This window comes from Narcine bancroftii, chromosome 9 (assembly GCF_036971445.1).
Source record: "Narcine bancroftii isolate sNarBan1 chromosome 9, sNarBan1.hap1, whole genome shotgun sequence".
Classification (NCBI taxonomy): Eukaryota; Metazoa; Chordata; class Chondrichthyes; order Torpediniformes; family Narcinidae; genus Narcine; species Narcine bancroftii.
Window position 1 is genome coordinate 15,634,137 of NC_091477.1, and position 17,778 is coordinate 15,651,914.

At 42.2% G+C, this 17,778-nt stretch overlaps 1 protein-coding gene across 1 annotated transcript in view; it reads left to right on the top strand.

Moving 5' to 3' along the window:
• Nucleotides 1–17,778, top strand: part of tenm2a (teneurin transmembrane protein 2a) — a 767,339-nt gene that overhangs the window by 558,140 nt on the left and 191,421 nt on the right. The window contains exon 5 of the mRNA XM_069898186.1: nt 1,455–1,693. Coding sequence (XP_069754287.1) covers nt 1,455–1,693 — 239 coding nt within the window. The remainder of the gene's footprint in view (nt 1–1,454; nt 1,694–17,778) is intronic.

The following is a 17,778-nucleotide window of genomic DNA, read 5'->3' on the forward strand; positions in this document are numbered from 1 at the left end:
TGGTGGATATAAGATGAAAATAGATTTTTAGATACAAAAGCAATTGTGGGATTTAGAAAATGATGCGAAGCAGAGCCAAGGTTTCGACTAAGAGCCAAATGGCCTGCTCCTACTCTTTACCCTACTTTGATTCTATAGAATATTATCCTCACCTAACTGAATGTGACCCAGATTATGGCTGTGATCCAATGGACCCATACTTGTGGAGTGCTGATCTAGTGATAACTTACTCTTTCCTGAGAAGAGATTTCAACCCGAAATGCCTTGATAGGCTGTCAAGTATTTTAATCATTGTTTTAATGTTGCTACAATTCATAAACATATAGAAATAATCAAAATCAGACAATGATTTAGGAAAAATCATATGAAACATTTTCTAAAATGTTAAATCATTAGTTTAAGTTATGACATATAAACACTTGCAAAGGATTAATGATATTGCCACTTCAATTAAATAGTTAAAAGAAAACCCACCTTTCGTTTGCCTCCTCGCCCACATTCCTAGAATCCTTATTAGGGTTGGAGTTCATTTGCTAGTTCAGACATGGCATACGATCCAAGAGATGATTCCCCAGCATTATGCAAGGGAATCCCATCAAAATTGGGTTCCGCTATTGGAATCCAATGGTAGAGTGTAGTGACAGATGCTGCACCATCTGCTGCTCAGCTAGACTTAGACATCCATGGTTGATAACGGGTAGGTCTTTGATGAACTGAAATCTAAATGACTGAATGGTAGCAGTTCTGATCAGGACTACTGACTCCAGCCAGCAAGATTAGCCCCTGGAGTCACAAGAGACTGCAAATTAAGCCCGCTATCAGGATCCAGAATCTTCAATTTTACTGGTGTGAGATTACTTGCCAGCAGGAAGTAAATTTCCTTGCTTGAACTGACTGTGTAAATATCTAGAAAGGAACGGTGTGACATTGCAAGCTCTGAGCAAGATGTTGCACTCTGCCCAGTGAATCCTGATTTCTTTGGGCTTTTGCCCAAAAGTGTGCAGTAAAATCCTCATTCCCATGGTAGAAATCAAATGAAGCACACACCGATGACATTACGACCAAGTCTTTTCTATCACTAGATAATTGACTTGGGTATTGTGAGATTTTAGCTGCCCTCTTGTTGAAAAATGCAGACACATTCATATGTACCATTTTTCTGATTTTGCTTTGCTCAGCACACTTTGTAAAACCTTGGACCTTGGACTAAAAATAAGAATTAAGGTTTATTACTATTTACAAATTCAAGGTCCTCAGCTTGAGCTCTTTCTGAAAATACAATTATAATTTCATGTTAACAAAATTTTATGAAAACAGAAGTGAAAATGTAATTCATTAAATATTGACAAGGTTTTGTGCCGTGTTCTTTTTCTCATTAGCCAAGCAGGAAATGTAAAAGTAGTCATGCCAGACTGTGTGCTATCTTTCTGAAGGATGTTCTTTCTCTCTTCTAGGCACTTTCTTTTTAAGACCTCTTCTGGAACAACACCTCTGTTCAGCACGTCCTCACCCGGCTATCCTTTAACCTCTGGTACTGTCTACTCTCCACCTCCACGCCTCTTGCCCAGAAGCACCTTCTCCCGCAATGCTTTTAAACTCAAGAAGCCGTCCAAATACTGTAGCTGGAAGTGTGCTGCCCTGTGCTCTATCGCTGCCTCGGTGGTATTGGCTGTTCTTCTGGCATATTTCATTGGTGCGTATCTGATTTAAAACCTATAGATGTGCAATGTTTGTTTTACCTGAATTCATGAGAAATTATGTTGTGAGCTTCTTTGGCCTCAATTATAATCTTGTCACAGTGAGGCAACCGACAGATATTGGTGGGTGGGGTGGGGGGGTGACAAAAAGCACACAAACATATGAATTAAGAGTAGAAACAGACCATTTGGCTATTCAAGCCTGCTATCCCATTCATTAAAATTATCACTGATCTCTCTGTAAACTGAATTCTGTGTTTCCAACTCACCTGGGAATCTTGTATCCCCCTCAATTACTGAGAATCAATCCAGCTCCATTTAAAGAATAAAAACTCTGCTCTATACCCTTTGAGAGAAAAAAAATGCCAAAGTTTAATGATCCTCTGAGAAAAAAACCACCTCAGTGTTAAATAAGTTCTCCCCTTATTTTAAAACAGTGGTACCTCATTCTAGATTCTCCCACAAAAGGAACCATCTCCTCCACATCCACCTGTCAAGTAAAGGAAGGAAAAAAACCTCTAGCTGAAGACTGATTGCTAAAAGAAAAGGGTAATATAATCAGGCAAGTCAACAAGGTAACTTCATGGCAGCTTCTTGTGGATCTGAAATTCGCTCAGTAGGCTGTAGCAAATGGCTTGTCTGCTTGTCAGCTTAGGCATGGTTTTCAAAATGGTGAGATCAAGAGGTAAAGACAGAAGTTGAAGAATGGAAATGGGTAATAATGGTCAATTTGTTTGCTGCAGGCAGCTGAAATCCTTGAACAGGAATTTTTCTGTAAATTTGTTGCCACGGGTAATTTTATTCTTTCTTCCTGCTAAAGACTGATGCTGAGATCAAAGCTAAAAAATTGTTTATTTTCAAATATAGATTGCAGCTACTTAATTGAAGACTTCGATGCCAATTACAATGGCAATGAACTTTAAAGTATTTGACAAAGTAAGATAAATGAATCCTTTGTTCTTTTAAAAGAATCAAATGCCAGATGCATTATTTCAAAGCAATTACTAATTACTTGTATACAGCTAGAGATTAAAACAAAACTACTTTCAACAGGCTCTTACACAAAGAAAAGAAGCTATTCAATGAACAGGTTGATTCTTAAAATGTGCCTCCAACAGCACAATTGATAGGTTTTTTGATTTTTTTGGTTACAAAAAGTTTATAAATAGTTGGTCGAATTAAATTATTTGAGAAATGTGGAATTGGAAAATATATACCTTTTGGCAAAACTTTTCAATAGTTTCTTCAACTCATCATTAAAATTGGTGAGGTAATATTCATTTTTAATACTTTTCCATATTTAGTAAGTAAAAAATGATCAACAAATATTCTTTCAACAAAAAAAAAACATTTTATTAAGTATCAAAGAGACTTCTTTCTGGCCATATTTCACGACATCATTGAAGACTAAATCTAAATAAGGAATGTGACAATGGTGGAAAAAACCTGTGAATTATTTTAAAGATTCTGAGTTGGGTACTTGTTCTCCATGAAATTTATCCAGACAATACTGCTTGAGTGAGAAACCAAGGGGGAACAGATTCCAACAGCCAGATTTTAGTAGAATTATTCATTGTATTTTTGATTGATTATTTGATAAATGGCTGAGGAATTAGGCCAAAACTAAAGGGAAATGTTAAGACTGCAACCCACATCTGCAACTGGAGTGTCCTTTTGGTCGAGTCAAAAGACTAGTTCTACCAAGGGGAAAATTGGCAATTGTTTTTCTCATAGATTTCATTCATGTTCAAATCTCCTGTTGTCGCTGTAATTACATATCCAGCATAAAACTACAACTCTCAAATCTGACTAAATATTGTTTGGTGGAATGGGTAAAATTGTAAATGACTTAAGGATCTGTTAAACCCCTCCTGCTTGTCCTAAACTTGCAATAAAAAGGCAGCAAATTATCACTAAAACAGTAGGATGCTTGCAAAAGCGCTGTGTTGAAAGTGTCTTCGTACACTGGCTGATTCATAATGGAGCATGACGGGGTAAATATAGTTTAAGTTGATTTTGAAAAATCCCAGCAACAAAAAAACACAATTGGGCCTTATTCCCACTTTCATCTACAAGTCAATTTTGCTATTTTTCTCAGTACTTCAATGTAAACAGTGACAAATGCTTCTGCCTGTTCAATGCAATGCTCCCAAAGATAAAAAGAAATACAAAATTCTGTGAAAGATTGTTCTATTTATAAATAGAGCAGAGCAATGGTGTGCAATATGGAAATATTTTTGCATCATTGGTCATATTTGACAACACATATTTTTAAAATCAGAGTGGTAATCCATTGCAGATACCATTCAGTGACGAGCATTTGTATTTAGAGTGTAAACTGGTGTTGGCTGTTCCACGATTGAACCTCCCAATTGCAAAACAAAATTCTCATTTAAAACTTACAGTTTACAGATTAATCTTTTCCAAGTATCCATTCTTCTATGCATAAATCTTCTGAGGATCATGATCAGATTACAGCCTGCAACTCACTTACAGCCAAGTACAGTATTCATTATTCTCGATATAAAATGTCTGAACCCCTGCACCTGGTTAGAGTATATTCTATAAATCAGCTTTCCTGAAGAATTAAAGGGCAGGAGGGATCTAAGTTCTTCAAACAAAGATGAAGGGAACTGATGGTGGGAATGTTGAGAGAGGCATTCTGTGCAAAATTAACATAAAAACTGGGGGACATGAATGGAATCTGAAGAGGTCTCTACTAGACTTCAGAAATAACTTTGTCACGCTTCGAGTTTTTGATTTATGGAATGGACTGGCATCTAGTGTAGTGAATGCAGACTTTGTTGAAGTATTCAAAAGGGAATTGGGTCAATTACTGATTCAGCAGAAAAAAGAAAGCTATGGATACAAGCTGAAAAAGATGAAAAATTATCAAATCAGGTGGTGAAGCCAGATGTAGCTAACATGAATTGGAAAGTGTAGATGGTCATTTCTATTTCCCCAAGTTCCTATGTTCTGTTACTCCATTGTCAAACTTTAGTGTTTGGATTTTAAAGCACTAAACTGGTTGACAGTCAATTAGTCATCAAATGACATGACCTTGTAACTGTCTTTTTTTTTCTTCTGAAGATGTTTCAACAAGGAATGCATATAATTGGAATTTCATCAGAGCCTTTGTATCCTAATGCTCTCCGTGGTCCAAATGCAGGGTCCTTTTTTTTAAATGTGTTTTACAGAAAATGAGTGAAAAGCAAATAAATAATCAGAAACTTATTCATGGCACAGCAGTTGAACCTGAACTCTATACAGTTAAATCTCAGCATATCCCAACATTCCATATTTAATGAATAATCAATCAAATAATCAATCAAAAATACAATGAATTTAATGCTGATAAGTGTGAGGTGCTTCATTTTGGTAAGAAGAATCAGAACAGGACATACGTAGTAAATGGGAGGGCATTGATGAATACAGAAGAGCAGAAGGATTTAGGAGTAACGGTACATCGTTCCCTGAAGGTAGAAACTCATGTGAATAGGGTGGTGAAGAAGGCTTTTAGTATGCTGGCCTTTATCAATCATTGCATGGAATATAGAAGTTGGGAAGTGATGTTGAGATTCTATGAGGTGTTGGTGCAGCCTAATTTAGAGTTTTATGTGCAGTTCTGGTCGCCTAATTATAGGAAGGATAGAGACAGAGTGGAGAGAGTGCAGAGAAGGTTTACCAGAATGTTACCTGGGTTTAAGCATCTAGAGTACTGGAAGAGATTGGGCAGATTAGGTCTTTATTCTTTGGAGCGTAGAAGGTTGAGAGGGGATTTGATAGAGGTATTTAAGATTATGAAAGGGATAGACAGAGTGGATGTGGATAGACTATTTCCGTTAAGAGTAGGAGAGATTGAAACAAGAGGACATAGTTAAGAGTTAAGGGGCAGAGGTTTAGAGGTAACATGAGGGGGAACTTCTTTACTCAGAGAGTGGTAGCGGTGTGGAATGAGCTTCCGGGAGAAATAGTGGCAGAGTCAATTTTATTATTTAAGAAAAAGCTGGACAGGTATATGGATGAGAAGAGGGTGGAGGGTTATGGTCATTGTGCAGGTAGGTGGGACTAGAGAGGAGTGTTTGGTTCGGTGCAGACTAGAAGGGCCTAATGGCCTGTTTCCATGCTGTAATTGTTATGTGTTATGTTAATAAATCACTGAGTCATTCCAACCATAGGGGCTGGTCCTATCTTTGATATCTTGTCTATGATGACTTGCCCCATCATAACTAGGAGTCACCTCTGTATCAAAGAAGGAGATTTAGATAGCATTACCTGACCTATTTGCAATGACTTGCATCAGTTGAGAACAGTTTCATTTTCCTTTTTGCAGTGGAAGGCGATTCAGCGTTTCCATGAAGATTGTCCATACTCGCATATAAAATGGTGGTTATTTACCTTGCACCTTGTCTTCTATGACCACTGCACTTTCTTTTCTTATAACATTACCCCCTGCACCTTTGTTTTTAATTCTCTTTCTGTCTTGACTGCCTCAAAGCTTTTCATTATAACTCATTGTGCGTGAGGGTGAGCAGGTCAATCTTCCTTACTTTTCTGAATTTGCACCAAATACAGTAATAACCTTTAGTTTACAATCATAAAATTGTAATAAAACTGCATATTTCTACTGTTTTAGTGGAAGTGCTTGTAGATGTTGCAACTGAGGGAACGGCCAGACTGAGAAAGAAAGGGAGGGATTTTAATAAAAGATCTTCACATTCTTGGCCTGTTATTTTTGCAACATTTTCTGGCCGATTTTTAATATCCACTACTACTTTTTAGCATCTTCAATGATTCTTTCTTGCCTTACCCAGAGGATTTTGCACATAAACTTGAAGGCTGTCTCCTCCTTCAGACTAGCCCATATGATTGACTCTTGACATGGACCTCATCTGTTGAATAATTCCTGAAATGACTTATGGACATGGAGTCATTTGAATTAACAGCAAGAGAACAATGCTTTCTCAGGCATTTAATAAGATCACAGCCCATCTGATTATAACCTTGTGTCCTTATTCTTGTCTACCTGTATAAACTTTAATCCCGTGCCTATGAAGTATTTTTGATTCTTAAATACTTTACCTACCTATGTTTTATATTTAATATCCAAAATTCTCTACTTGCACTGATTTTAGAGAGAGTTCCAGAAACTCATAGCTTTCTGATTTAAAACAAAAATAATTGCCTCATCTTTTTTTTTCTTAAATGACAAGCTTTCGTTTATAAACAGTGGCCCCTAGTACAATGCATCAACCATGTCAGTATCCCATCCATTCATCTCCATTCTGCTGATTGGGAGAACACTCGGGTTTTTAGATTAACCTGAAAATGGACAAGACCATTTTTAAGGATGGGGTACAATATTTTGCTCTCTGATGTAAATATTTATTTCATTCCTAAATACAGTATTGTCTTTCTAAATAAAATAATAATTTAATGACCTGATCCATAAGCAATAAGATGCACAATGTACATATTATTGTAAAGAAGGCTGGTTGGATAATGTATGAGCAGCAAGATCTTAAGTAAGCTTTGGGACAGGCCCACACTGGATCTGTTTATCATATTGTACCACCAGCTTGAACAGAATCTATATGTTCCATCCATTTAAAAATTTATTTCATAAATATATTGATGCTTCATATCAATATAAGTATGTCAGACTGGAGAAAAAAAGCTTTCACACAGCACAAAGGTGTAAATACTGCATGAATTAATGTAGCAAATATGTCTTTTCTTAACCCACTGGAAGCAGTTGAGAGTGCAGGGTAGTTCCCACAGCAACTGTTCATGGTGGAAACATGCAGTTCATTATCTGAACACCCTGCAAAGTCTGATGGTCAGCATATAGGTGACCTAAAAAATGATCCTGAGAAATTTAAATATATTTATCTTCATATTGGAAAACTCTTAAGATGACTGTGGCAATGCCTTGCAGTACAGGGCATTATATCAGTATGTTTAATGATCAAAAACATTAATTTGGTGGCATTAAAATAAAATTGTTTTAGTTTGAGTTTATAGACATTTAGTTGGTAGTTGCTTAATGCTGTTTCAGTTTTAAAAGGTTCCTTGCATTTTAAATGGTGGATGGCATCAATTGCAAGATATTAATTTCCCTTGAGAAAATAATGATAAGCTCCTATCTTGAGCTGCAGCATTCTGTGTGGTGAAGGCTTTCCTACTCTAATGCTAGGAGGGAGTTCCAGAATTTTAACTCCGTGGTATTGAAGCAATGGTGAGATATTTACAATGTCAAAATGATGCATCATTTACAGGAGAATTGATATGTGATGGTGCTCTCATGCATATTGTATTTAGAGAAGTTACAACTGCAACCATCTTTCCAAGATGAGTTTTAAGCCTGCTTCCCATTGATTATGATTTTATCAGGGCTTCTTGACACCACATTCTGTCCACCAGACTGTTCCTTTCACCATACTTGTGAAATTCTCTTTTGTGAATCTTTGGATCAAGGATAAAATGAAGTCAGAGTTGAGTTGTCCTGGTGTAACCCAAACCAAGCATTAGTGACCTGGTTTTGTTGAGCACCTGACACTGTTTATGAACCCTTTCCACTAATTTATTGTTCCTTTAGAGTAAGATGATGAGGTGATAAATGGCCATGTTAAATATCTTCTTCATGGTTTGGCAAATCAGGAAATTTCCCTGAGGAGAGATGGATAATTCAGGAGTCGAAAGCCCTTAGAAGTAAACAAGAAAATCTGCGGTTGCTGGGGTTGAGTGCAATACTCAGGCATGCTGGAGAAGTTCAGCAGGTCACCAGCATCCAGAGAAAGTAAAGGGCAACCAAGGACTGGCCCTTCTGCTGTATAGAGTATATATAGAAGGCCTTTAGAGTGAAGAGAATGCACAGCTTGCTGTCTTCAATGTTCTTTCTTAAATGAAGAATGGAAAGTCACAAGAGGAGGCTGAGATGAATCATCTGCTGATAATGATTAAACTGCAGCTGTACTTTTGCAGTCTTACATTGTGTGCTGTTTTTGCTGAGAATGGAGAGATGTGTCCAGTTTTCCCCTCCCATCAGATATTGAATGGTTCACCACTGCTCATAGCTGGTGTTGTAGAACTATGGAGTTTTGGTTTGATCCATTGCTTGTTGAATTAGACAACATAGTCCACAGTGTTCTGCTTCCTCTGGTCAAGATGCATTTGAAATGGTTTTTATTATGGCTTCAGCTGCTTGAAACATATTTCTGTTCTTGGTTTGGTCCCCAACAATCATTCAACCAGTATTAATACTGTGATCTACCATAATTGCGAAGGTAGGGTGGCGTGCCGCACAACATGATCAAGGGGGTCCTCCAAATTTCTGCTCAAGGGTTACTTGAATGAATGCTGATTATAAAATGTATTTTCTGTCTTCCTTACCAATCTACTTTCACAGATCTATCTGGAATATATCTGATCTAGGTAGATAAATGAGGTTGGGATAAAGTTGTTTTTTTTTTCATTCCGATTTATTCAATCTAACAACTTTCTTCTTCAACCATTTAACCATTGGACCCGTGCTATCGATTCATTTTTTATGATGGACTCTGAAGACCCTACCTAGTGCACAATTTGTGGTCTTGCTGTTGACTTCTGTGCTTCTTCTTCACTACATGGCTTTGCCTGTTAACAAGAGTGGGTCTCTTCTGCTAAGATTCGGCATCAGAACGTCTAATCAAGGAGCATTAGGGTAACCGTGGGGTGGGGGGGAGGGTTGGTGGGCACAAACTGACATTCAAAAACATTCAGTGGGGTAGGGATGCGGGTGACATAACTCCCATGAACCTACGCCATGCACCACCGTCACACTTCCCCTTCCCTCCGACATTACAGAGAAATACACCTGCTTATGGAGACAGAACCACATGACACTATTGACACTAGTGCTATGGGTGGATGGGGGGCACAATGACTCATTTGGGGGGGTGTATGGCCCACAGAAGTCTCCCCCCCCCATGATGCCTGTAAAGCAGAGCTGACCCACAGAGGGTGATGAAGGAATCTAGGATGCTGGCCGGTAAGATGTGATATAGCTCTGGAAAGTTGGTGCTTGAGATGTGTCTGTATATCTCACTGAAACTTCCTTTTCTCCATCTCCTACTCTTCTAAGAAACTACTTAAAACTGAACTCACTGCCTTGTCCTCCCAAACTGCGAAGTCCTCAGATATAAGAAATTATGCCTTTGAAAAGTCAACTGGACCTTCATATATCATTGCATTTGCAGCATTCACTGCTTTTTGTTCATCCCATATTATCTGTAGTTATTTTATAAGTTATAGTTCCTTACCATCAATAAATTGCCAAACCCATTTAAGCATCCACATATTGCATTCAACCTCGGGGCTTCAAAAGGACAACATTTACTTCCCTGAGGACTTTTTATCGTTGAGTCACTGTCACCGTGACTGAATGTAAATTTGTTCACTGCAGGTTTATTTAATCATCTGAACTTAAAATCCTCCAACCACTGTGGTTGGATTTAAACATTCATACTCCAGTAGCATAATGATTTGTGAAAACTTCTATGAATGTCAGAAAGCTCTATTCCTGGCCTCATTCATATTCCCAATTTCATTCACCTACATTTAGTGTTAGGTTTTTAGCTGTTTCACCTGTAAGCTCCAGAATGAACACTTTTTACCTCTATCTTCCCATGTAACCCCTAAAATCTACATCTCTGACTAAACCTTAACAAGTTTCCAAAAGTTTGATTTCTGGCTAAATGCAGTCCAGTGAACCACCTTGAGACTTTTTAGTTTGTTTCTGTTAAAAGTGTGAACTAAGTTGAAATTGTTGTCAGAGGAACAGGATGTCTGTCCCTTATCTGTTTTACTCTTTCTTCACCTTATACTTCAAAGTGGATTTTTTTTAATTCCGAAATTATTACTTTTGGATATTTATTTTCAATATTCAGTGTAAACATTAGCATGGAAGCTTCTGCTCAAAGAGTAAAAATGTAATATAATCCTAAGCATTAAGACATAGAGTTGAACAGCACGGAATCGAGCTTGAACACAACTTGCTCATGCCAATCAAATTGCCTGCTTTTGGCCCATATTCCTTCAAACTCTTCCTGTCCATGTACCTATCCAAAAATCCTTAAAATATAATTGTTCTTACCTCTGCCACTTTCACTGGCAGTTTTTGTTCATACACCTAACACCCTCTGTGTGGTAGGTATGTGGAACAAGCCACAGGTTTCCTTTAAATATATCCTCTTTTGGTTTATATCTATTTCCTTTGTCTTTAAATATTGAATTTAGACATACAGCATGTATGTTGGGTTGGGTTCAGACACGCTCTTAATAAAAATGACCTTAAGGCTGGAGTCGCGTTCATAGCTTGCTTTATTTTACATACACTGAGTGAATATCTACTGGCGCAGGCTTTTCCCTGCTAGTCCTGAGCCTCTCTCTCCACGATGTGGAAGTCCCGCCCTGTAACATCATCGGCCTGCTCGATGTCCCACCAATAGTGTTACATCACATCCCCCTTCCATTGTGTTCGAAGCCCCCTTTTCTGTGGCTTCACCCACTACAGTTACCTTTATGCATTCCGATACAAATGCACATAAAACATTTACAATAAATGTCTTTCTTCACTCTGGGTGTTTTACAGTCTCTACAGATTCAGTCTCTGTAGTCTCTATACTTCTCGTCCTGACCTCGTTCTCATTATGCCAGGCAAACTCTGTGTTTCATTCAGCAGAATCTCTCGACCTGCCTTTACAGGAGTGCCCAATTCCGGCCCGTGATCTTGTTGCTTTTTACCTGGAGACTCTGGTATGTGAACGAGATGCTGGCGATTCCATCTTAATGTTCATTATGGCCCGCTAACCATGTACAACCATGGGCTGTGGTGCATGGAAGCTACTGTACCTTGCTGTCTTGCATCAGAGATCCACACCTCATCTCCTGGTCTCAGATTTTCCAGGTCACTCGTTCTGTGTCTCTCGTTATATCACTTTGCATTATTACACCTCTTCTCCCTCTCCTTGTTCAGGTTGTAGCAGGTCTGGGAGTTCGGCTGCAACCTCTCTTTAAGGGGTCATAGGTGATGTCCCATTAGCAATTGGGCTGGCCTGTAGCCATTGCTCAGCGGTGTGGCTCTATACACCAATAGTGCACGGTAAGGGGCTTTTGCCTTCTTGAGCAGGTTCTTCACTGTTTGTACTGCTTGCTCTGCCTTGCCATTGCTTTGTGGATAATTTGGGCTACTGGTCACCTGCTCAAACCCATAATCCACTGCGAAGGCTTTCATGTTTTGTCCAGAGAATTGTGGACCGTTGTCGCTTACTAATGTCTCTGGAGTGCCATGCCGTGCAACATCGATTTTAAATGAACAATTAATGGAAGTTCATGTCAGGCTGAGTTATGCTTTTTCTATGAATCTAGAGAAGTAGTCCACTACTAATAAGTATGTGTTCTCTCCAAGAGTGAATAAGTCCACGCCAAGATTTTGCCATGGCTGTCAGGGAATTTACTCAGCATCAGCGATTCTCTTATGTTTGTCCTTTTCTGGATGCATTCTCTGCACCTCAAGACAACCTCGTTTATTTGATTACTCAGACCTGGTCACCACACTGTTTGATTGGCACATTCCTGGCATTTTACAACTCCCTGGTGGCCCTCGTGTATTTTCTTGAGTACTTTGTTCCACATGTTAGCCAGAATAACTCATCTCAAACCACGCAAGAGTAGTCCATTGTGCACATGCAGAATGGCCCTCTCCTGCCACTGGTGTTTGATTGGTTCTTGTAACTGGTTTCTGTCTGGCCATCCTCCATTGCAATATTTCATGACCTGTGCACACACACTGTCAGTGCATGGTTGCTCTCGGAGCTCTGTCAGGTATCTGTCGCTTGTTGGGAGGTGTTCCATCACTGTCTCAATGTAAATATTGGTGTCCTCCATGAGATCTTTGTCAGAATTCATGGTTCCATCTTGTAGTGGGGAGTGAGGGAGTATATCCACAGAAGTGAGGTTCTTCGCAGGTGTGTGTGAGATCATATATATCTCATCAGCCTCATCCTGAACCTCTGAATCCGTGGCGGCAGCGAATTCAACGCTTGCCCTCCTAGCAGACTCACAAGTGGTTTGTGGTCTACCTCCAACTCGAACTGTAGTCCCAAAATGAAATCGTTGAATCTCTCGCAAGCCGAAGTCAGAGCCAATGTCCCTTTTTCCAGCTGTGCGGACTATTGCCCTGTCTCTGTTAACGACTTGGAAGCATAAGCGACTGGTGAACAATCATCTCCATCCTTCTATAGTAATACTGCTCCAACTCCATATGATGAAGCATCAGCTGATATTCTCAGTTGCCTATTTGGATTATACAACTGAAGTACTGGTGTAGATGACAGCTCCTGTTTGAGGTTACTAAATGTCCTCTGTTGCTCATGTAGTATTCTCGTTTGCCAAAGTTGTGGCATTCTGCATTCCTGGCAGGGTATTGAAATGCTGGGTGGAAAGGTCATTTTCTGCAGGCAGGTTTGTAATGAACTTCCCTACTTTGTTCACCATACCAAGAAAGCTTCTGAGCTCACTAATGTTCATTGGCTCCTTCATGTCCTGCAGAGCTCTTGTCTTGACTGGGCCTGGTCTCACGTTGTCTGCTGCGATGATGTACCCCAGAAATTTCACCTGCCTCCTTCCAACTCACATTTTGCCATATTGAGAGAGAGCCCTGCCCTTTTTGCTTGTTCTAGGACTGTATGGACCCTCATGTTGTGTTGGTCCTTGTGATCCCCCAAATGAGTCATTAGTCATGTGACAGGCAACTCCTTCCAATAACCTCATTTACATCCTGTTCTGAAAGCATTCCGGGGCAGAGGAGATACCAAAGGGTAGGCGGTTGAAATGGTAACGCCAAAATGATGTGATAAATGTCATGTAGAGAGCTGATTCTTTGGACAAAGGAATTTGCCAAAATCCTATATTCGCATCCAACTTGGTAAAATATTGTGCACCAGTGAGCATGCCTAGGGTTTGATCCATTGAAGGAAGTATAAACTTTTCTCTGCACCCTGATCCATTCAAAGGTGTCAAGTCCACACAATTGTGAACATCTTCTTTATTGTTTCTCGGTGCTACCACCATGTCACAACACCTTTCTGTAAGCTCCTCTATGTGATTGATAACTCCAACCTTCTCCATTTTTTCAAACTCTCTCTTCACTTTTCCCATGAGCAGCAATAGGACCCTTCAAGGTACCTTCAGTGAAAATGGTTTCACATCAGGCTTGAGTTTAATAACGTCAGCTTCTGTACTAGCCCGAGTCCATCGCAAAGTTTGGGGTATCCCTTCCTGACTGTCCCTGGTCTAGGGCGTCCAATCTAGCCACTAGCTGGAGTCTCACTGAAGTTGGTCTGCTCAACAGTGCCACTTGTAAGTCTCTCACTATGTACACTTCTTCTGGGGTGCTCCTCTCTCTGTATGAGAGTGTTTCTTTTGCCGATCTCAGAACCATTAATATCACTCCCCCAGACCGTAGAGTTGTGTCTGTGTTTTTCCTAGCTTGCCATCTCTGGATATAATTCTTTTAAACACCTGCTTGGGAATGGGTGTAACATTGGCCCCTGTATCGATTTTGAAGATCACTTTGCTGCCTCCCACGTTAATGTCGGCCATCCAGGGCTCCTCGCCCGATGCTATTTCTTCGAGGAACAATCTGTCCACATCCTCCGCCACCTCATTCAACATGCGAGTTGACCTACAGATTTTTCTGTAGTGTTCTCATTTGCCGAAGTTGTGGCATTCTACATTCCTGGCAGGGTATTGAAATGCTGGGTGGAACAGTAATTTTTTGCACTTGGGTCATATCTTGTGCTCTACTTTGCTCTGCATCATTGTTTTAACTTTTTGTTGTCCTGGCGTTTGCCATTTGTCTTTAAAATTCTGCTCTCTTCCTCTGTTAAGTTGCACTGTGTCTACTGCTAGTTTACTTGCACACATTTCTCGCATGTCAGTTTGCTGCTGCTTCATCGCCTCTGACCGTCTAGCCATTGTGACTGCTTTCATGAGGGCGAGGTCTTTGTCGAGTTGGATCCTCTCTGGCAGTGACAAATCTCTTAGACCCACTACTAGTCAGTCACGTAAAAGTTCGTCATGCAGATCCCCATATTCACAATTACCTGCCAGTGCAGACAAGGCAGTAAAGAACGTGTCTTCTGTTTCTGCAGGCGCTGCACTCTTGTTAAATTTCGCCCTTTGGTAAATTACGTTCTTCTTCGGCATGAAATAATAATCGAACTGTCTCCGTGCTGCATCGTACTGCTGCCGCTGCATGCCTGTTAAGTCTAGGCCTCGTAGCATGTCATCAGCCTCGTTCCCCATGCAGTATACCAGCGTATTCACCTAGTTAGCTTCAGAGGAATTATTTAAATTACTTGCCAGTCTGAAGCGATCGAATCTTCTTCTCCCACTTCTGTGGCTTTGAGAAGTTGAAGGGTTCTGGAGGTTTTATTGTGAAAGTCACCATTGGAGGTTCCTCTACATGTTCAGGCCCGTCCTCCATCTTACTCAGCTCATTCACTTTTATTCCTTCTCTCTGTGGCTCAAAGCTCCACTTCTGACACCATGTCAATGATGGGTTCAGACACACTCATTATAAAAATGACCTTAAGCCTTTGTAGCTTGAAAGGCCGAGTACCCTTTACAACATGGGTCTGGGACGGGTGGAAGAAACGGGGTTTACACACCACGCAGACCCGTCAAGCCTCAGTCATGTCCCTGACATCCCTGATGGTGTACGGCAGGTTCCAGGATTTAATGAAGTGGTACAACCTGGTGACACCCAGATGGCAGAGGGACTCATGCAATGCCTGCAGCCTGCTGTTGTGCATAGACGCGCAGGTGCGAGAGAGGGCATCGGGGGAGTCGTTAAACTTCCCGGGGCGGTACTAGATTTCTTAGCTGTAGGTTGCCAGCTCGGCTCTCCAGAGCAGGATCTTGTCGATTTTGATCTTGCTCTTGTGGGTAGTGTTAAACATGAACGCCATGGCATGATAATAGAGGAGGGTGAATCTCCTGCTGGCCAGCTAGTGGCGCCAGTGTTGGACCACTTCCACAATCGCCTGGGCCTCCTTTTCAATGGCAGAATGCCCTAGCTCGGAGCTGTGGAGGGTCCTGGAGAAGAAAGCGACGGGGCACCCCTCTTGGTTGAGGGTAGTGGCGAGGGCTACCTCAGAGGCATCGCTCTCCACCTGGAAGGGGGAGTCCTCATCCACAACCTGCATCGTGGCGTCCGCGATGTCTTGCCTGATGTGGATGAAGGCTGCCTGTGCCTCTGGTGGAAGGGGAAAAGTTGTGGCTTGGGCCAGTGGGCGGACCTTGTCTGAGAAGCGAGGGACCCACTGCGAGTAATAAGAGAAAAGGCCAAGGCACCTGCAGAGGGCCTTTAGCGTGGGGGGGGTGGGGGGTGAGAGGTAACTCCATTAATGGGTGCATCCTTTCTGGATCTGGGCTGACAACTCCATGGGCCACGATGTAGCCCAGAATGGCGAGGTGGGTGGTGCTAAACACAGACTTCTTGTTGTAAGTGCGGTTCAGCTCCTGGCCATCTGGAGGAATTTCTCCAGGTTAGCCTTGTGGTCCTGCAGGTCACTGCCGCAGATAGTGACATTATCCAGATATGGGAAAGTCACCTTCAGCTTATGCCGATCTATCATACAATCCATCTCTCACTGGAAAGCAGAGACCCCGTTTGTGACCCCAAAGGGAACTTGGCGGAACTGGTACAGGCGCTTGTCTGCCTCAAAGGCATTGTAGGGCTTGTCCTTTGGGTGGATGGGGATTTGGTGATACGCCAATTTCAGGTCAATCATGGAGAAAACCCGTAGCGGGCTATCTCGTTGACCATGTTGGCAATCCTCGGCAGGGGGTAGGCATCCAACTGGGTGTACCGGTTAATGGTCTGGCTGTAGTCCACGACCATCCTCGGCTTACTTCCCCCTTTGACTACCAGGACTTGGGCTCTCTAAGGGCTGTTACTGGGCTCTATGACACCTTCCGCCAGGAGTTGCCACACCTCTGCCTTGATGAAGTCTCCATCTGCGGCGCAATACCGCCTACTTCTGGTGGCGATCGGCTTGCAGCCTAGCGCAAGATGTGGGAAGAGTGCCACTGGGGTGATGCGCAGTGTGGAGAGGCCGCAGGTTGGCCAGGGCTGTTAGGTTGGTGTGCTGTGTAACGTGAATGGAGGTTGAGGCCCACCCCCCACCCCCGAAGGCAAGCGTGACACTCTGCAGGTGGCACTAGAAATCTAGGCCCAGGAGGACTGGGGTGCAGAGTTTAGGCATGACCAGGATCCTGAACCCTATGTAACTCTCCCCTCCCACAGTTATATTGGCCAAGCAATGCCTGAGGGTACCAGTCTTATCCTTGGCAGAAGAGGGCAATTGAGCAGATGGTGGCGTGAAATTTTAATCTCAGGGAGTGGGCCGCACTCGGGTGAATGAAGCTCTCGGTGCTGCCACTGTCGAACAGGCACTTCATAGAGTGCCTGAGGTAGTGAGGGATATCCCTGGTCAGCGTGGTGACGACCAGGACTATCTCGGAGTCTAAGTCGTCGCTCTCTGGTTGTCCACAGCGATTTATGGCATCCAGAGGCATGGGGAGCATCGGTAGGACAGCCTGGTCATCGCCCGTGTTGACCACATCAACGTCAGTTGTGGGGTGCGGTGCGTGGCAGCCATTGGCACCCGGAGGCGTGGGGAGCTTCAGTAGGGTAGCCTGGTCACCGCCCGTGTTGACCACGTTGTTCTCAACTTCGTCAGGGGCCTTCCATGTCGGCCGCTGCCTGGCCCCCTTCCCCAGCCGTGTTCATTGCACCAGAGGAAGTAATGTCATCATGGCTGGCGGCAGTGACTTCATTACATCAGCCAGAAGTGACATCACGCCGTGAGCCAGAAGTGACGTTGCTGTAGTTCTCGGTGAGCGGCGAGGGCGGGTGCTGGTCCGGGTGCTTGGGGCACACGCTGCGAGAGTTGCCGCTGGGGCCGGATGTTGCACTGTCGAAGTAGGGAAGGCGGAAGTCGTAATAGGGACAATGGCGCCGCCCGGCACACGC